Genomic DNA, 21919 nt, shown 5'->3' on the forward strand with positions numbered 1-21919 from the left:
GAAGTTAATGATAGATATCAGATCTCTTGTGTAAAAGGCAGTAGTAAAAGACTAAATTCACTGATAACTTGGCACGAGCAAAAGTAGTCAAGGTGGTCATAATGGAACAACTGTGGATACATGATACGGCCTCTAACATCCATCCACTTATCATTTCATTTATCTCTGAGTGTGCGGGCCTAATGTTAGAATCATGTGACTAGCAACTGCTGCATATCTCCTCTACTGGTTGAATGTATACAGTGCATTAAACAAACTTTTGCAGTATCTCATGAGAGGGAGTGCTGTTGTTCTGTATATCAGTACAGCAGTGATTCAGTGAAGGCGTACAGCAGCACAACCTTAAGTGTGATATTGCTTTTATACAACAGTTCACAAGCGACATATAGTGACAAAAAGTAATAAGCAACAACAGATCACTATTTTTTGTTAATCTAATCATCCACGTCTGTGGCTTGTCAGGAACTGGACTGTTACCATGAAGAGAATCACATCAACGTATTTACAGTATGTTTCCATCTATCATGCAATGAGTGAAATAACAGTGGCTTTGAAGGCATGTGTGATTGAAAAGATGGTTTGATGTAAAATTAAATAACAGTATTAACTTACCTTAACACCTGAGGCGGAGTGATACACTGTTAAAAGTCCCAGTGCTGTTATACTATATATCAGCCCTCATGGAATGCCTCTTGTCCAGTCAGATTACTTGGTTGGAACTAACTGTTGAATATTATAACATAATGCATTCCAACTACCCTGTATACAGTTTTCTTATGGGAAATATGATATTATGATTTTGTTTCAAATATAAAAATCTTGTCATAAGGAAGTCCCCAGAATTCCAAGGTATCTAAAACAATATCAATACAATCTACACACGTCAACTGAAATGAGAAACTAAAAGAATATTTACTTGAATGCAGAAAGTTATGTTATTGTATCCATTGTCATGCAATCATACTATATTTGTAGAAAACCATAGGCAATCAAGAGTTCCTCCCACAAAGATTACACAAAACATAACTTAAGTTTCCTCTGTGACACATACACACGTAGAGATGTGCGTCCAGCTTCTCCATTCATGCTCTATTCCACAGGTTGGGGGTTAAAATACTTGTGTGTATGTGTGTGTGGCGTGTGTTTGACGTGACACTCCCCCTAGTCGATGGGAGGCCGACGTCACCCTGCCAGCGGAGGAGTGGATGGCCTCTGTAATAAAAATACATGAAGAGAATTGAGGAAAAGGAGAAGATTGACCGGGGGGAAAGCAACAACACGGCGTTTATTCCTTTCTCCTCATCCCGCGACTCAACCGTGGACGTAAACGCCCTTTTATGCAAACTGGGATGTATTTTTGCTGCCGTGCCGACAGCTCCGGCTGAATGCTATGTTATGTGTGGCTTTCTTGGTTTTTTTGAGCAGACAGAGAGAGATAACTGTACTGTATCCCAGCCTAGCGGATTGGAGTGAAAGTCCGCCATATTCTGCCTTACCACGCCCGGGAGTCGAGCCACTGGAAAATAAACGGGCAGCTTTATTTACATGTGTTTTTCCCCCACAGTTGTCTTCAACCACGGACCAAAACTTGAACACGAGGGGATTTTGCTGATTGAAAAATACCGAAATTGAAGACTTTGAAGAGAGAGGGGTGGCCGGGCACGAATGGCAATGCTTCACAGTTAACGAGATCACACAGAGCTTCACGGAGGATGTGTCTTTAAAGGATCTGTTGATCATATTGAGAGGGAAAAGCAGATTACACCAATTAAGATTGCACTGATATTCATCTCAACCCGCTTTGGACACTTATTTTGAAGAAGTCAGGAGGCGCAGAAAGCGAACCGAAACGGGGGGAGGGGGGGTCAATAATTTCTCAAATATCTAATTTTCCTTTCCAGCACAATCTGTGCGCTGTACAGACTCATTATAAGGGCGTCTACACGTTATTTCACCACAAGCGGGCCTGTATGAGGACGTTATTTGGCATTCACAGGCCTCGGTTGTTTCTTTTTTATACGGATGTGAAATCTGAATGAATCAGTAACAGAAGAAGAGTGTTTTTTTCTACAAAAAACTGAAAAAAGACAGAGATAATGACCCTGGAATCCATAATGGCGTGTTGCCTCAGCGAGGAGGCGAAAGAAGCCAGGCGGATCAACGACGAGATCGAGAGGCAGCTCCGCCGGGATAAGAGGGACGCACGCCGGGAGCTGAAACTGTTGCTTCTCGGTAAGCTCCACAACAGGCAGACACACAGGGGAGGGAGAGGAGCACACATTCCTCTCTCCAAAATACCTTTGTTAGACAGGGGGCGGGTGTGTGGTAGGTAGATGAAGGTTTGAAGGCTTTTATCAGGACTTCCCACCTGTCTGAAGTTTGGTGATATAGTGTGAGTGAGCGTGCAGAGATTGGCAGGTCAACAGAGGGAGGAGATGCTGATCAGCCAGGCCTATACACTGCTCCCGGTGTAAAAACCACCTGATTTGAATAACTGTGACCAGTCAGTGTTGAGGAAACAAATGCTCCCAGCTTACTATGTTATTACCTGTTACCTCCATGCATGCAGTGGCCTGACAGCAACCTGTGTAGCCAGGCCTATAGAGGGCCCACCCAGGTGGTATGTCAAACATCAGGTGGGCCAAAGTCTGCTGTTTTATTGGGAGTGATCAAGACAGGACTGCAGCTTAACACCTAACCCTGGCAATGATTACATCACAGGTGTCAGCCTATGGAACAGGGTTGGACTCATGCTGTCTTGTCATATATGTAGTTGTGACAAGACAGCATGTCCAACCAATGGAAAACCCATGCAACAGTAGCAGAGACATGATAAGTTATTAAAAAAGGAGGATCCCTCTGTTTATCTAGTCCTACTTTTAGAGCCAACAGTGTCTTAACAACTATTATACCAAAACAGTGCCAGAAAATCTTTGAAATATCATCTGGTTCCTGCACATCTTTCTTACAGTTCGGAGTTACATTGAGGGAAAGGCGGGTGGGTGTCAATACTGTCGAGAAGTATTAGTCATTCTCGAGAAATTTGAGGAAAACAAGTCATCTTCTCACCATCCTGTTTTTTTAATTAGATTTTCAGCAGAAAGTCCATTAGCTGTGATGGCTGTGGTTGTAGAGAGTGGTGTCAGAAACCTCTCTTCCTGGTCCAGTGCCCTCCTCACTCTGTCCTTTACAGAAACACATCAGGGCATCACATCATTCAGACTTCTTCCTGAAGAAGGAATGTAGGGTATTCGCTTCTCGTGGGGAGGTTATAAGAGAGGTAGATGGAGCAAACTTTTGTAGAAAATAATTTAATGAGTGCTGTTAACAGAATTTAAAGGAGCTGACAGCCAACTCCTTTGTTAAATGAGTGAGATTGTGCCGTTGTCGCCCTCTAATCTCTTTTAAAATCCAACCATTTGCCCATTATGCAAACACTCAGCCAGTTACTCAAAACGAAAAGTTTGAAAACATAACTAATTCTTTTAAGTGCATAAGTGCATAAGTGCAATTTTTTTAATGAGACTAGAAATTGTGTGTATTTTAAGCAGCGTCCAACTCTCTCTGTGGTTGGTAGAGTTATCCTAATAAAGTTGCTCCAAATGTCTCCATTAGCACCTATAATACCAGTAAATTGTTGGTTTTTAAACCTCAATAATTGCCTGACGTCTTGTGGGATCTAACATAAAACTCTCGAGTCAAGTTTAGAACTTTCTCAATTCCTTTTAAAATGTCAATCACTTGGTTTTCCTCCATCAATTTGGCTTTTAAACTTCATCTGTACTTTTTCAAACCCGATAATTGCCTTTTGTCCTGAGGGACAGTGTACATTAAAGCCTGCACATTAAAACAAAAGAGCAAGTTTTAAAAAAGCATTACACGCTTTTAATCCATCCTCCTTGTGCATCTAATATCCGTTAATGTATTGTGAACTAATGTCGAGATCTACCACAATTAACAGTAATTTAACCTGGGCAGATGTCCAAGAATAAATAACTAACAACAGAGTTGTTGCTGCAGAAGAAAGAGGGGAGGGGGTTTAATAGTGTAACGCTTAGGAGCTGTTTGGCACACATATAGTTTGTAGTCAGCCACTGAGTCAGAGATAAAGGCCTCACTTAGAGGTGACTCAGGAAAAGTCCAGTAAAGATCAATGTCGGCCACAAACGAAGAACTACGAGGGAGGGCATCTCAGCAAGAAGCAACTGAAATCGATTTCCCCCAGCAACACAAGAACACAAACGCATTCATTGCAAATTGAATCACTCATGATCAGTCATGATCCATTAGAACAAGTCATACCTACTACGGTTCACAGGGAAAGAAAACATACTGTAGATCAGTTTTTTTATTTCAAAGCTTCCCAGTATCACCAACAACTTTTGATTTATTCCCAAAAGAACAAACTTTTTTTGTCATTCAGAAGATAGCATGATGGAAAAAGTTTTGGAAGCTCTTAATTGACAACCCTGCCAAAAATTCAGTATCTGAAGTTTGCAAATTGTACATTTTCTTGGAGATGGAAGTTGGCAAAAGTGAATTCTATTGAGTTCTAAACAAGGCTCACTGACGGAGCTGCAGCACTGGAGTTGTTGGCGATGTGTGGAGAAGCACTTCTCTTTCACCAGCCAGACTTTGTGAAAAGTGCAGGAGATTCAAATCAGACAGTTCTGAATCAAAACAACATCAACCCTTTGTAGATTATTATCACAGTGATTGTAGATGGCATGAGGACGTTTAGCTCTAAGCAGTGTTTATATGAAGACACTGTTTAAGGTGAATTACCTTTTAAATGATGAATGCAACCAGGCTTTTTTTTAAGGAGAGTTAACTTCTCCTCTTTCAGCATGGGGTTAGGTCTGGAGAAATGTAAAGCGACAGGGGAGAGAAGGTAGAAGCTGTGGCTCCATTACATTAACTGAGATTCCAAAGCTGTGCAGTCATGGGAAGTTGAAGCCCAGAGACGGTGACAGAGTGACTGGAGGCTGGAGAGAAGTAGAGAATCTGTGCTCTTAAAGAAAAGCACATTAGCTAAAATGTGAGCATACTTTACTGCTGACTTGTTTTCAGAGTGATTTTTGTGCCTTCCAGGCCTCCATCTTTATAGTTTGGTTGGTATGAAAGTAAAAAGCTTTCTGTGGAAAGCCACAGATCAATTATACTTAATGTTATTTGTCTTTACTGAGGTAGGTCGATTGATGAGCTCATAGTTCAACAGAATGGACATTTAAAACTGCGTACTGTTTTTTATTGAAGCATGGAAATACAGATCTGAGTATGGATGTTTTAAAAACCCGTTAAAGGATGCTCTGACATCTAAAGGTGGCTGCACACAGCACAGGTCCAACTCACCTCGACATTCTAAAGTTGGCAGTTGCTGGTTGCATTCTTTAGAATGTTCCGGAAAACCAACTGCCAGCTCCACACTGCCCAGACGTTAGCTGACAGGACAGACTTTTGTTGCCTACTTTTTCTTATGTAAGTTTTTCGTTTATTTTACATGGACGAAGGTTGTGCTAACTGGTGGTCCGCACGCGAGTATAGGCCAGTTGTCGAGCTCTCAGAATGTTGCGGTTTGTTGGATAAAGGCGCACATTGGTCCGACTCGAACAACTCCATCCGACAAACACAGACTCTCGGCGCACACTGACCCGACAGTTGCTGTTGGTTGGAGTTGGTCGCCGTTTGTCTGGGCAGTGTGCAGCCAGGTTAAGACTCTAAACCTAACAGTAACTTGTACATTAATAAGATCAACCGATTCCCATAACCCTTTATATGACATCCTTGTTTTTATAATGTGTATGGGTGTCATGAATACAATTCTTGTAGCTAGATACACTTTGCCTCACTGGAAATGGACAGTTTGGAGTCTCTTAGGATAGTGGTAAAAACAAGTAGCATATTTTTTCTAATGTAACCTCTCAAAGTGGTCATATATCGTTTTATGCCTACAGAGGCAATACCGGTTCAGATACCTATGAGTAAGCTAGACCATCTTCACTTTTACTGACATAACACGATACACGTACACGAACGTTTTAACTGGCTCATTAACATTAATCCAACATTTAAAATTGGCTGCTTAGTACGTTTTTTTGTTGATATTTATTAAGCATTTATATCTAAAACATCTGCTGACAAAAGGGTTAAACTGTATTAATTATCAGGCGAGTCACCATCTGCCAAATTGATTTAAAATTGCTCAATTAAAAAAGTGGCACAGCCTAACTCGAGTCCTCCAGAGACCACTGGACCTAGTTTATGACGCCTGTCCCCCTTTACACACTCACACACACATACACAGACACAAGTAGGATTACAGGGTTTCATCGAATTAAGTCGCAGCTGAGCAACTTTTTAAAATCACTGCAGAATAAAACATGTTCAATAACACAGCATAACATTTGTCGAAAACATTTGCAAAAGTGTGCAATCAATGTCAGCTGCTTTTATCGGACAAATAAAAGCTGTGGGAACTTTGTCAAGGCTACGACTGAACAAATTCCACCGCAACATTTAACAAGCTTTTCACAAACACATGGTTGTAATTGTGAGAGAAGACAGCCATAAAGAAGTCATATGATTCTTGTATGAGGGCAGCCAAGTTAACCGTGAAGCAAACTCGGGGCAAGCTCAGGGATTTACACCTTTTTATAATAGCAATAGGATTCTACTACAACAGGTACACATATTAATGAAGTTAAATAGGTAACATAGCATCAGGATTCTCTCCAGTATAATATAGGTCTAGAATGGCAATGACAGGATGTAAACAGTGGCTTTTTCACACGTACATACACTGTATTTGCTCTGAAAGCTGCTTGAGCAAGTCAGACCTATGTCTAGTGATTTACGTGGGTACATCTTTGTATTTTTATTCAATTCATGCGTCTGCCTTGTGTTTCCCTGAGAGATCTGCTGCTGCTGGCTTCAGGCTGTCTGCCATTAACACTGAATCGATTTGACACCCACAGGAGTCTTTCTTTACTAAAATGAAAAACAAAACCAGCGCCTCGCATCACTTCTGCATTCATCATTGAACTTTTTTAACTGCTCAATAAAAGTTCAATTTCAGCCTAGAGGGGTTGTCCCTGCGTTTTTATAGGATTTTTTTCAACATTTCCATAATTCAGATTTATTGCACTAACTCAAAATCAATGTGATGCAGAAGAAGAAGAGCTGGAGGTTCCTGCCAATAAAGTGATCGAACTATAATTCTATAGTAGCTGTATAATATTCCTTCAAGTAGTGTCTTACAAAAGGAAGAAGCAGGGTGAGAAATAACCAATATGGCTTCTCCAAATCGCTGAATTTAGAGTAACACATTGTAATACAGACTAGAGCATTTGGAAAAGTTACTCTGGCACTTCTTTGTATTGGCGTTGAATACTTTATCCCATATGGTTTAAAGAGTCAGCTGCAGGCGTCTCTCTGCATACTTAACACTGATGCCGTGGTGCATTCAGGGGTTGCTGAAGCACACAACTTTCTAGACTTGTCTCGTAGCCAATGCACAACAGCCCTTGAATGCTGAATGATTAATGTACTTGATTAATGTTGTGCATTTGACAGCTCATGCTCGAGTTTCAAATATCCAGAGTATCACATGAGTAAATGAATGCACCACACAGACACAGAGCTCTCTCTTGTTGGTCTTTTATCTTTCCCTTCTGAGTCTGACTGTGTTGCTGAGTCCTTGGTCTTGGGATCCGGACATGCAGCTGAATCAGACATAGTTACCTCAGATGTTCGATTCATTCATGCTGACCTCAAACACAGGGTTAGTCCTGGGTCTCTACATTGGTTTGATGGATGATTCAGCAGCCTCTGACGGCAGACACAGTCTCATGCCAAGCATACCTCGTTTTTCTTCGGTGTCTCTCGTTGGTAAAATACATAAAATCCATTATGACCCAGATGTGTCCCAGCAATCCTGAATATTTGTGCTCCAGTGTTCTCATATTATTCATACAGCTGCTGCTTATACAGTGCTTTTTTTCTACCTCTTTATGTTTCTGTAACATAAGCTTAAGTCTGTTTTTTTTGGATAGCAGCTGATACATCTATTCTCAGGGGAACCTTTTCTTGAATCGGGGTGGATCCCAAGAGGAACTTGTGCTCCTCAAATTCAACGTAGTAGACTCAGCTGCCTGGAAAGTTACGCACTCCATATCTGTAACATAAAACTGAATTGCAGCAATGAAGTCGACTATAACAGTAAAGGTTTCTATACAGGGGACTTTATGAACCAATCACATTGTTCTTCTCGTTAAGGACATCCGCTTCTCTCCTGTTTTCTGTGTTTAAACAAGCACAGTGAGGTCAGACCTGTGTCACACAAGAGCAAATCTAATCTACGTTTTTGAGATTACTCACTGTTCCATTTTGCCTGTTTAGAAAATAGATTGTGGATAATTATAGGTTGGGTGCCGTAAGGAATTAACTCAACACTATTTTTGGTTGAAAACAACTGCTACTTTTCATCAAGGTTAATGGTAAAGTCAGAAGAACAGGTTGTGGGGTGGGAATCAGGTGGTAACAAGTCCCGCACACCCTGTGGTGCTACGATGTGAATGCTTCAAAGTGCACATAAGGATAACCCACAGTGTTGGCGCAGCATTAGCACAAAGCTCTAGCAAGCAATTCTAAATCCAATTGAACTTTGTTGTGGTCTGTTGAAAACAAATACTCATGTGCAATGTAGGATATAAAGTTTAATGTATTGTTTATGTTAAAATAAATTAGCATTAAGTGCTAAAATTAGCATAGCCAAACTTTCATATTTCACAGCGACTTCACCTGAAGGGCAGTGGGGAAAAACCATATATTTGCGTCTGTGCACATGGTAGCATTTCCTAATGACTTTGTGCAGTTTGTAAAATAAATGTAGGGCTTTAAGGGTTAACAGCACTCAAGAGCACTTTAAATGTAATTGTGCTAACTCTGGTTTTGTCATTACGACCTTCTCTGCTCATTTCAGGATCTAAATTGTCAGCCCCACAATAGGACAGCAGTTTCTCTTGATGTTATAATACTTCAGCACTGGTTTAGTCTGCAGTTTGGTTTTCTAAAGCGTTGTGAGTCAGCAGTAAGGAGGCTAATTTGGCTAAAATAGAGTCTATATTATACAGTACAAAAGAGGTGTAAAACAGACAGACTCTTATAACAGGGACTGTAGGTTACACTGGAATGCAGCTCATGTCTCTCAGCCACTGACATGCTAAACACACACATGGACTACTTCCTGCCAAAGTTATTCAAAACGTAGCAGTGAGGTAAAGTTAGACGGTTCGGTCTGCGTGCCAACATTCTCAATGGACCAAAGAGAGACTTCACCTCCAGCTCTTCACACCCAAATACTCCCTGTCACCACTGAGAGGAGGGAGAAGTTGTTCTTGGTCTGTGACCAGAGCAAGCAAACAGGCTGAGAGGAAGAGAGCCTGCACATAATATTACTGACTGAGAGTTTGAGTGAGTGCATGCTGAATGTGTGAGTGTTAATTATACATCCTTTTGTGTAAATGTGAGTGCACGTTTTTTCCAAGATATAGATGTTGGGTTACCCGCTTTTTCAGGAAAAGTTTGAACAAACATTTTGAATTTTTTTAAAAATAATTTTAATTTCCAAACACATTCAATTCTACATTTTCCTGGTTAACTTTTCTTTGCTTACGTTTCATGTTAAAGCTGCATTTATGAACACTTCCATGATTTACCATTTAGGAGTATTGTTTTGCTTTTCAGGCACCCAACTTTGTCCTTTGTAGACATGAACGTTGGGACAAAATATGGATGCGGCAATGTAATGTTGTCCTGACTCGTGGGGTACATTTATCAATAGACTGGTGCCAAATATCGATATTTTAATTGACAATACATGGCGCTCTAAACAGATTTCAAATCCAAAGTCCTTAATTGTTTTAACAGTAGTTCTATAGTTCTTTAAATTTAATTTACAGACTCAAAGCAAGTTCATTGTTTCATTTCAGTTTGTGGCAAATTCTGTAAAAACTGACACCAAATTGCTGTGAATAAATACATTAATGCTGCGCTTTACCTTTTTATGGGCATTTTCTATTCTTTAGTTAATCAGATAACGTGATGTATCATTATATGATTGTCTTGCAATATATCAATTATCGCAGAATCGCGATAATATCGTTATCGTTGGTCACGTATTGTATCGTGAGTCCCCCCCCCCCATATATTGAAGGAATTTTGGCTTCATCTTCAAATCAAACAAAGCATTGAGATACAAGATGTTAACACAATGTGTTTGAGTGTACAGTGAAAATGTAAGTGTTGGAGATTGTTGATCAGACTTTCACTTTGGCTGTACAATGGTTTTGTCACTTATTTTTAGAGCTGCAGTGCGTGTGTGTGTGTGTGTGTGTGCGTGTGTGTGTGTGTGTGTGTGTGTGTGTGTGTGTGTGTGTGTGTGTGTGTGTGTGTGTGTGTGTGGGGGGGGGGGCAAAACTTAAAACCCGCTCTCACACAAAGTCAGTGACTTTCCCACAGTCAGTACAATCTGTTGAGGCAGCTTTAGTGCGTTGCTACCGGTTACAGGTAATGATGAATTCTGAGTAATGACATTAGCCAACATTTCACTGTTTTGACTCACAGCAGTTAATTCACCCTTCATCGACACTTTAATCCCAGATTGTGCCTTTAAATGAAAGACAAAGGAGAAAAGGAAACACTGAGATAATAAGACTACATTCTGTATTCAAGCCTGTGACCCTAACTGTGGAACTTGAAGTCACTAAATTGGACTCTAATCTACTAGAATAACATCATATCTTGAAGACTGTAATGGCTGCTAGTCGCTCAGCTTGACTTAAGTCATTATTTTCTTTCTGTCTTCTTTGTCAGGCACTGGAGAAAGTGGGAAGAGCACATTCATCAAACAGATGAGGATTATTCACGGGGCCGGGTACACCGACGAGGACAAAAGAGGCTTCACTAAACTGGTGTATCAGAACATCTTCACAGCCATGCAGGCAATGATCCGAGCCATGGAGACGCTCAAGATCCCCTACAAATATGAGCACAACACGGTAAAGTCTTTTTCAATTCCTCAACTGAAATAAAAACTGCTGTGAAGGATGTTTAATATTGTCTATTATTAGAGTGCTGTCTATCTTATAAGGAACAGACATCCATAATCATTTCCTGTCCTTTTTGACACTTCCTGTGTCTTCTAAGCCCTCCAGCACCCCATCACAACCCGTGTGTTTTCCTACATAAGTATTGTACACGAGAGAGAGAGACATTAATACATTACTTCTACGATTGGAGTGGTTGATGTACATAATACCTGATGGATTAAAATCTACTGTTCAAGGTAAAATTGATAGAGTGGATAGTGTAACTTCATTGAAAGTTTTTTTACATAAGCATTGTCATTTCTGTTAACATATATAAACAGGTAGACCAGTTTCCATTGGTTCCCTTGCATGCCATTAGAGGAGGGAATGTGCCGACACCCACTAATATGTTACTAAATGAATTCTTAAAGTGCCGGTACCTGCTTCAAATATTCCACAAGAAAGATTTGATATTGACCTGGACGAGGCAGACCATTTGATTGAAGTACATCTTTAGTTTTTGGTCATGTATTTCTGACCAATCAGGAAGCTTTCTGAGGACTGTTGGCCAGGTGAGCAAGAGGTGCAGAGGTCCAAACTCCAGCTGCACTTGGAATACATAGAAAAACTTTATGGTTGCGTTTTGGTCTGTGGCCTTCATCATGGTCATCATAAAAACACATTACAAGGAACATTTAAATAGGGAAGGAAAAAAGTAAACCAGTCATGTACATCTATGCAGACATCAGCCAATGGGGAATCTATACAGATTGACTGGCCATATGGTCATGTGGCTTCCTGCCAATCACAGTCCCAGTCTGGCCAAGGAGAGGCAAAGGAAAAGCACAACAGATTTCAGCAGAAGAGGCAAAAGGTTGAGCCAAACCTCCGACACCTCACCAGGCGTGCATTAGAAAACACTTAGTATAAAGATTTAAAGTGGCCCCATTACCTGGTTTAAACTGTAGCAGGTGCTTGTTGACTCCCTGCTGCTGTGGTGGGTGATCATTCTCTAAGCTTGCTTTCGCTTCCCTCACGCTCATGAAGAATGAAACTGAATGTGCTGTTTCAGCCGTGCAGTTTCACCACCGTTTCACACACTATGAGCACAACAAGAACCGAGTACCCTTATATCTGCTGCGTTAAATAAAATGCCTCTGTTACAGTTTTTCATTCCACTTTGGTGTGAGACATTCAGTCAGGATCACGTTCAGCCAACAACAACTTAAGTGTAGAATGAAATTGAGGTATAACAACGCAGGATGCTTGTCTTATTTTGTAGGCCCCATGCTCCCATATACATCAGATTGAAAGGGGAACTGTTACACCTTTGACACAGGAGTCTTCTGACATCACAAAGGAAGTGAAAATGAAAGCTGTTGTTCATATTAACACTGGCTCTCATAGCATTTCGGTAAATGCTACGACAGCAGGCTGATCACACCCAGCCCTCAACATGTCTCAATCACACATACCGTATATAGCTGCATATTTATCGCTCTCATTGAGTTTTTTGCTGCTGTTTGTTTTCTGCGGTCTGACAGCTCAGTATTTATAACAGCAGGTTAAATAAGAAAGAAATTGAAACTGTATGGTTTTAAACCATCGGTACTCTTTGTAAAGGAGGCGAAAAGATGTAATGATAATCATTGTATGAGAATGCTCATGCATTGCCATCATAGCTCACTGTTTTGTGATAAAAGTGCGTACCAATATTAACTCAACATTGTAATCATCATAGTGCAGTATGAGAGAGAGGAACAGTTACACTCGGGCACATGTAGCTCTTTTCTCCTGGGACACAGGAGAGTTTTAAAGGGAATCTGGGGCGGCGAAACTTTCCCCTTAATAGGCCCAGTGGGATTCAGATATTAGGTCCGTGCTGAGCCGGAGGGCGTGAGGAACTTTCTGGATATAAAATACGTGAAGTGAAGTGAAGACAGGGACTGTGTTTTTAGATGATCAAAAAAGCCTTGTGAAGATTTAATAAGTGATGTAAGACTTCTTGTTTGGTGTAGTTGGATGAAGACGTGTGTCTCAGCGATTCAGTGTATTCCTCTGTGTTTCTTCCCTTCAGGGCAACGCCAACATTGTGAGAGAGGTGGACGTAGAAAAGGTCTCAATGCTCGAGAACCCTTACGTAGATGCAATCAAGAGTTTATGGAACGACCCGGGCATCCAGGAGTCCTACGACCGGAGGAGGGAATACCAGCTCTCAGACTCCACTAAATAGTGAGCACAGTGGAATGCAACATCCTAATTTCAAAATGAAACTTTTCTGAGAATGTTTAAGTTGAAATACAACACTTTGTAGCCGGTACAAATCCTGGATCATTTTCTTTGTCTGTGTGCGTCTGTAGTTACCTGAATGCGTTGGACCGGATCGCCGAGCCAGTGTACCTCCCCACCCAGCAGGATGTGTTGAGGGTTCGAGTCCCGACAACGGGCATCATTGAATACCCGTTTGACCTGCAGAGTGTGATATTCAGGTGAGGGAAGAACATTCACAGGGAAGTGTTTAAAAGACCACGCTTTCAATTAGACTGCATAATTATATAGAATACAAAAAAAACTACAGCAGGTATTGAGGACAAATGAATTAAAACCTTTCTGTGTAGCAAGCCCAACAATTCTTAACATGCCCGAAGTAATAACACAACTGTGATATGTCATAGATTGAAAGTAAGCAGGTACCTGGAGGTACCTAGAGTCGCTCCTCTTCATCTTTTGTCTTTCATTTATTTTTTGCATTCACCCATACACTTTATATTTTCACTTTATACTGTATAATTGGAGCTATCTGGCACTATAACTTCCTTTGGGATTAATAAAGTTCCATCTTATCGTACCTTTACTCAATCAAAGTTTTGAGGTATTGGCATATTTAACGAGGATCCTATTTCTTGAGACTTTAAATTTTGTCTCCAGCAAAACCTTTCACTAAACTCCATTCGTGCCCTTTGGTAGTATTAGTAGTAATTGTTTACAATGTCCATTCATATTTTATATGCAACAGGAACAATAAGCTAATAAAATATGAATAGCATGTGATGCTTTGTTAAGGTTTAAAGTACCCAGATAGCACCCCATTCTCCCTTTATATCTATACTTCACCTTCTTAAAGTTATAATCTAGTAGATCTCGGTTTCGTTCTCTTCGGCAGCTCCTATGGTGATAAACTGTAATTGCAGGAGCACACTTCCCAGATATCCAGACAGTGTTGCGTGTGTGACGCCCACGGTTGGCTCCGGTTGTAACTCTTGATTTTCCTCGCTGACGGTCGCTTTTCTTTTTTAGACTGTTTGCTTCATCTGAGCGTCGAATTTGTTTCTTTTTCTTTAGATTTTCACTTATTTTTGAAGTTGTATCTGTAGTCATCGATCTTTTCTTTGTTTGTTCAACCATAGTAGATTACTGTTTACTGGCAACACTTGCAGAGAGCGGAAAAGCAGCCGCTTAGCTCCGCCTACCCTCTCTGGCAGACCAACCACTGCTGGCTGATGGAAAACGCGTATAGTAGAAGTATAGAGATGGTCACAATGTTAATCTTGTGCTTTTACTCAGCTGATAATAAGAAGCACTTTGCCCCTCATGATGTGTCAATGCAAACATCGTCAATGCTTACAGTGACTGATTTCTTTCCCCTGGATTGCTGCTGCCGTGACAGGATGGTCGACGTTGGAGGTCAGAGGTCGGAGAGGAGGAAATGGATCCACTGCTTCGAGAACGTCACGTCCATCATGTTCCTGGTAGCGCTCAGCGAGTACGACCAAGTGCTGGTGGAATCAGACAACGAGGTGAATGAGACACAAAATTTGATTAATTGTAGTCGTGACAAGCAACAACAAATATCCAAACTAAGGGATTACTTTGTTTGTCTGATTGTTTACTTTCACATTTTTTGAGTCTGTATTTAAAACAATGGAAATCAGACGCTCCTCTCGTCTCGCCGTGCTCCACCTCCTTCTCCCATGGAAAACATTTGTAAATGATCAGCCAGCTGTTTTGAATACCACCTCGGGCCTTGTCTCTCTCTTAACAGGATATAGCATGTGTGTCAGTTTGTTAAAGTTTATTAATGAGCAGGTGTGTGTTCATATGTGTGTGTTTTCCTTCCTTTGTAACGGCGAGCCTGCGAGCTCCAGAGACATAAGACGGAGCAGCTGCATGTCCTCTGTGTTCTGACGTCATTAGATCAGTTTTTATCATTTACAGGAGAAATTCTGTCAAGCGCTTTCAATACACTGTAGCACAGGCGACGTTATATCTTGGGCTTGTTTCAGAGTGGTTGTTTTGTTCATTAACATTGAACTGCAGTGCAAGAGGGGAAATTAAAGTCTTGAAGGCAACATGGCCGCCTCTCTTTTTCATCTTTACTGCCCTCCCTCTGCTGTGGTAAAGCGTTTATTAAAATCTGTAATTAATGAGTATAAAAGACTGCGGTTTAATGAAGTGATTAACTCTCTCTGTATGTGTTTCTCCTCTCCCCCTCGCCTCTCACACACACACACACACACACACACACACACACACACACACACACACATCTCTCTGTAGAACCGGATGGAGGAGAGTAAAGCTCTGTTCAGGACAATTATCACATACCCCTGGTTCCAAAACTCCTCCGTCATTCTGTTCCTCAACAAGAAGGACCTGCTGGAGGAGAAGATCATGTACTCTCATCTGGTCGACTACTTTCCAGAGTACGACGGTGAGTAACAGCGGCATTAACAACTTTTAATGGCATAAGAAACCACGCTAATTCTGCCCTTTTTAGGGTATTATTGGCTTATTATAAGATATTTGTATGTCTTGGTGTGTCATACACTTTTATGATCATTAGTTTCTGAGGGTCCAAAATGTCTAGAATGGACTAGAATTGCTAAAAAATGTCGTCAGCGTTATAATATTTGATATTTATGTGAGATATATTCATTAATACCAGTACAAATGGATCAAAGTAATACCTAACCTCGCTGTTCATCTGTTGAGAATTTTGAAATAGTGCAGGCAGCAGATTTAGATGCTGAAAGCTTTTCATCATGTTCAAAAAACATGTTCAAAATGTCAAAGTAACCTGTGTTAGTTTTTTGTGGTACAAAAAAACATTATACAACAGTTAGCTCTGACCAAGTAATCTGATTGGTCAAGAGGTTTATGAGTGCTGGTATAGAGAACAACATCACCAGGACTTTTCACTGTGTGTATCACTCCGCCTCAGCCACATGTTCTGAATACTGAATAACATTACAGCAGGCCGTGTGTGTCTACGTTAATCAAGCTGGTACCTCTGAATCACACAGCAGACTCTCATTTCTCTCCAATGATGATAAATTAAAACAAACAGGTGAATGTACAAGATAAAAAACAGCTGATCTGTGGTAACCTGTAGACACAGAGTGCAGGAGAATGTTTGGGTTGCTTGGCAACAACAGTCCAGTTTCAGTTAAAGTTGCAGTAAGCAAAGTGAACATTCCAATGTATAAAACACATCTGTATCACTCCGTTACACCAAATATGCACGCGCATTTTGCGACTGGTGTGTGCTGCGCAGCCGTTGTGCGGTGCATCTCTCTGCAGCACTGAGGCAAGGAGAGAGAGAGGAGAGATGCTGTTTATTCTAATAAGTACACTTTATTGCTGGCAAAATGTCAGGTGGAAGCCGGATGATGCTAGTTTGTACAGAGTCACTGCGATTGGCCAGTTACGTGGAAAGCTAACCCTGACTGGTTGTTTGATTCAGACCTCGAGGTCGTGATGTTGCACTCCCTCTCATGTGATTGATTAAGTATTTCAGAATTGCATCCCTATGGTTTTTCATGCATTAGCCTGCAAGACAATCCAATCTGGTCCTTGTTGGCGGTTCCTTGTTTTTAGATGGAGTGATTACAGTCAGTGTAATAATCAAACAGTTGTAAGAACTATAGCGTATAATAGAAAACAGCTCACCCTACCTTCTTGCAAGTATAATCATGCAGCATCATCTCCCTCCCCCCCTGCAGGTCCTCAGAGAGATGCCCAAGCAGGGCGAGAGTTTATCCTCAAGATGTTTGTGGACCTGAATCCAGACAGCGATAAGATCATCTACTCTCACTTCACCTGCGCCACCGACACGGAGAACATCCGCTTCGTCTTTGCCGCCGTCAAAGACACGATCCTGCAGCTCAACCTGAAGGAGTACAACCTGGTGTAGAGCCGAGCAGGGCTGCACACAGGGGGCCCTGAAAACACACACTGACTGACACGATCTGTGAAGAGAAAGATCACACACACTCATGAAAAGAAAACAAATGTAATGGTTGCGTAATGCTAATTTATTTGCAATTTGTTGATCTCTCGGACCCCGACGGGTGAGCAACGTAAATGTTATCTCGCTATTTAAGGAGTCAGTGAAACGTAGGGAGGGGGGCAGATATACGGAAGGGTTTGGGAGAGAATTGCTGTTGACTATGTTCAGCAACAATCCTCATTTTTAGGCTTTGCACATTGTGAATTTGTTTTTTGTTAATTATTCTGACAGAAAGAAATGAAACAAATGCAGTGCCACCCATTTTGCCTTTTTAAAAAAAGAAAAACTGGGTTTTCATTCCTTTTTTTTTTTTAACCCTCCGTCACTACCTGTCACTCCATTGTGAAGCTTCATCCTGGGCGTTTAGCAGTAAGCCCAACAGGAAATGATGTAACACATCTCTATTTCACAGTTTCCTGATTGGCAAGTCTCTTTAAAAACAGGCATAAACCTGTTTTTAAATGATTCCTCATTAATTTGGTATCGACTGACTTCAATCATTGTTAGTCTTACTTTGCATTGACTTTGGCACCATCTGATGAATAGAAAATGTGTGACCACATTTTTGGGGAACCGGCCCATGTGTTGAGTGACAGTCACATGACAGTTCTGCAGCATCAACACAGCCATGAAGAAGAATTTGGCTTTAAAGATGATCTCTGAGCTTTGAGCGACCCGGCGAGGAGGCACACGGGGACCTCTGCCCCGTCATGAAAACCATGACGGAGCTGGTTGCTTTACACAGACTGAAGGGAGTAGAGGAAGTTATAATTTATGAGACAGTGTTGTCAAATGATTATGTTCAACTGTGCCACATTAACGCTTCTCATTATGGTAATATGTGTATTTATTGCCAATGCCAAAACATCAACACACGTTGCGCTGTTTACGTCTTTAATGAAAAGTGTTGACCAATTTATTCCTGAAGTATTTAACAAAGTAAACAGTATCGCCCCCCCCACCCCCTCACCCCGTCCAATCACAACACTGGTCTGGCTGCAAACCCCTCCCCCTGGCCTGCAGACTGACTGTTCACGTTTTAGCTGTTTAAGTGTCCAATCACAGCCCGGTTGTCTTTACTGTTGTATGTTCGATAGCAGTGGAGAATAAATCAGGATCATTCCTGCCTAAAAGGGCAAAGTGTTGACGTTCATTTTGTACCAAAGTACGCCCTTTTTTTCCTGATTGGCACCTCTGATTTGCAACTTTCAACATTCCCAACTTACTTTAAGTATTTTTTTGTAACGAATCCCGAGAACACACGCCTGTAATTTACATTTATTGAGGCATAGTGCAATTATGAATGCTATAATCATTGTACATACATCTCTCTATATATATGGCAGCATCTTTGTCGGCTTTGTAATCATTACTTTTTTGGCAGATTGAATGTGCGGTATTGAAAATATGTATCTATGTAATTGTATTGTATGTCTAATGGCTAATTCATTTTTGGAAGAAAAAACGATGTTATTTACATGTTTGTTTTTGTTTCCTTTTTTTTAAGAGGAGAATGTACATTTTGTGTTTGGTTTCGCAGCCAAGAAACATTGTTGAGCTTCAGATGTGCATTAAGAGGAACATTATTATCCAAGCATACAGCAGTACATACAGTAGCCGCTTTGTTCAGTTGACTTTTATATGAGAAACTGAATCCAACCTACAGGGCTAATTGTAATAGCTCTTAACTGGCTGCAGGAACATAAGCACTTGTTATACATGTGTCAATCACTTATTGATGATTCTTTTATATTTGGTTTCATTACACACTCTCAGATGCAGTTTGTCACATTAATTTAACACCAACACACAAAAAAATTTTGGCCGAATTAGGATGCAACATTTACAGGTGCTTTAAATCTTCTTTTACTTTATTATTTCCATCATTTAATCAGAATGTACAGTATTATTTCAGACTTCATTTATGCCATGAAATCATCAGAGTAAAATACACAACTGTTCACATGTACATATTGCCTTATTGAATAAGCTGTGCCTCTGAAGCCCCATGCAAGGCACCTGTGTTTTTATGACAAGCGAAGCTAGTGCAGCGGATAACGTCCCATGTGCAGCTGCAGGGCCTGCTCTGAGGTGTAGCTCATGTAGCTTATACAAGCACATCATGAGTGACTTGTAATCAGAACACACTTTCTATTACTTTCTTCGTATTGTCACGTCAGATTCATGTCTTAAAACTCCTGCCACAGTGCATTACAGACTTTGACTTAAGATGTGTAGAATTTGCTCGCAATGTGTCGCAATCTGGACTCCAAATCACCACCAGACGTTTCACAGTGTAATTGAAGTAAATGAAGATCTTACATTAAGCACTTAAAGATAGCAGGGCAAGTAGGAAAAACAGCTCGGCACACATTTCACTGACTGTCAAATGGTGTTAAAGTGATTCTGCTTGTTGCCAGAGGAGATGTTTTGAAGCTGGACTAAAGTTTCAGATTCTCATGTTGATCACTTGTTATAGAGCTGCAGAACACACTGTCCCTGTTACTTAAAGGGAAAATCCTGTCTGCACAAACTGCATTCAACCCACTGAAGAAGCAGAAATCATCCATCAAAAACCAAATTCAAAAGCTAGAGTAAAAAAAGTGACGAAGCCTGGAGTGTTTTTTAGCCATTTTCACAATAATGAAGGGAGTTAATTGAGTAAAATACATATATTATACAGACTTAAAATAAAATGATCCGATTTTGTCAGATAAATCTGATCTCCAAAGGACTGTGAGGGAGCACCTGTGAGGTACATTAAGGCTGGATTTTCCCTTTAAGAGACTCCAGCTGGTGTTGACTTGCTGAAACAGTGTTGGAAACCTCATGCAGTATGTTCAGGAGTCGTACAGTGTTATATACGGTATATTGAGGGCTGTGTTATGTAGAACTGCAGGGTCAAACCTCTACATACACGGCCCTTTTGCTCAATTCTCAGACACATGTTGAAACCTCCTTTTTTGGTGTCTTCACCTCGAAATCATAAAAAGATTTATGACTAATTTTAATACTAGGATGATCTCGGCTCATAATACTGCCAGTTGTTTCCTGTATCCATAAACTGGCACTCCTTTAACATGGTTCTGACTGAAACATCATGTTTCTTTTTAAACAAAAGTTCGACTCTGATTTGTGATAGTCATTATTTCTACGATGTGGTTCATTCAATGCCTTTAAATCTACAATATTACTCCCCATAATAGTTGTGGTCGTGACTGATGTGTTTCCGAATGAGCTGCCGGATGTATTTGAAAATCCAATTTGTATTATAGTCCTCTGTGAAGCTCTGAAGATGTGGATCGCATTGTGATCCGAGCATATTACCATGTAGGCTAACACGTTGAATGAAATGCTCCCGATAGAGTTTATAAATTTAGCTCTTTCCCCCTGTCATCATGGGTGATTTATGTTTTCCTTGCACAAAAATTCTCCATCCAAAACAGACCTTGGGTGAGATAAATGTAAGACAAGTTTTAGTGAAATATCAAGGCAACAACTCCAATTCCAGATCACCAAGAAAGAAAACACATCGTCATGAGCCAGATGCTCCACTGAAAAAATTGTGTTGTGATTTTGTATCTTAACCTGGTAGAGAGCCTTCTTCCTGCTCCATCCTCTCTTATCAACTCAACAGAAAAGTGAAATCTTTGTACTTACCTGTTCCTGCAGATGACATCATATTCACGTTCAGTCTCTGTTTTTGTAAATGTTCTTGTTGCAAAGCAATCATGATGGCGCAGAGCCGACTGGACACCTCGCAAATGTGTGTACTCGGAACGCTGTTCAAAAAGAGGATAAACAGAGAGTAAACTGCACAAAAAAGCAAGAAGACTGCTTGTGTTTATTTTCCCACAACACACGTTATAGCCAGCAGTAAACTATCTAACTATATCTTTGAATAAGTGAATTAAAAGCACTCGTTCAAGTCTACATTTTACATCATTTCCTCCCTCACTTATTTTGTTTTCCCTGTTGAGTTTTATGACATTGATGTTAAGAGTTGATCTTTGATACTTGAGCTCACTTCATTGATTAATAAGTCTGAAACCTTTGACCTCCAAAGAAAGTTTTGAAACCAAGATGTGATTCAAATAGGCACAGTTGGCCTTTCTGCCCCCTTGTGGCCGTTGGGAGACATTGCAGTGATACTTTACTTCCCCTTTCCCAGTGGAGGGTGTTCCACAGATATCCTGGATCTCTTGCCAAACATTTGTGCCGTATAAAAATGTTACAAAGTTAACTGCAGCTGGCAAACAGCGCCAGTATCGAAGACACGTCTACTTTTTCTACATTTCTTTTCATTTTTAAATTAAAGACAGCAACCGTACTCCACCGTGTCTTATATCTTGTCAGTCATCCCACAGGTGTAAAGGCACAGTGCGCGTGCTGTGGATGACCACTTCCCATTTTATCCTCTTCTATTTACATCTCTTGCCACGCCCTCCAGAGTCCGCCAGATAAAGTTCAACAAGTGTCCTGCTTGCTTCAGACAAACCACCGCAGCACCTTATCACACAGGGACAGAGCTTAAAAAAACCAT

At 40.7% G+C, this 21919-nt stretch overlaps 1 protein-coding gene across 1 annotated transcript; it reads left to right on the forward strand.

Annotated features, from left to right (window-relative positions):
- The first annotated feature begins 1201 nt into the window (after positions 1–1201).
- On the forward strand, positions 1202–21197 carry LOC138610792 (guanine nucleotide-binding protein G(q) subunit alpha). The gene is made up of 7 exons (XM_069683618.1): positions 1202–2232; positions 10873–11057; positions 13165–13319; positions 13448–13576; positions 14755–14884; positions 15645–15798; positions 17090–21197. Exons 1-7 carry the CDS (start codon positions 2097–2099, stop codon positions 17278–17280), a joined length of 1080 nt encoding a protein of 359 aa, XP_069539719.1. The 5' UTR covers positions 1202–2096; the 3' UTR covers positions 17281–21197.
- Positions 21198–21919: the final 722 nt, after the last annotated feature.

Source organism: Semicossyphus pulcher, unplaced genomic scaffold, assembly GCF_022749685.1.
Source record: "Semicossyphus pulcher isolate SPU_LCO1_2020_fin unplaced genomic scaffold, fSemPul1.0.p SCAF_6, whole genome shotgun sequence".
Classification (NCBI taxonomy): Eukaryota; Metazoa; Chordata; class Actinopteri; order Labriformes; family Labridae; genus Semicossyphus; species Semicossyphus pulcher.

Excerpts from the sequence above, each read along its gene's own strand:
- LOC138610792 (XM_069683618.1), top strand. The coding sequence starts at position 2,097 with ATGACCCTGGAATCCATAATGGCGTGTTGCCTCAGCGAGGAGGCGAAA. Across the intron at positions 13,320-13,447 it reads CTCTCAGACTCCACTAAATA|TTACCTGAATGCGTTGGACC; the intron begins GTGAGCACAGTG and ends GTGCGTCTGTAG. Across the intron at positions 15,799-17,089 it reads CTACTTTCCAGAGTACGACG|GTCCTCAGAGAGATGCCCAA; the intron begins GTGAGTAACAGC and ends CCCCCCCTGCAG.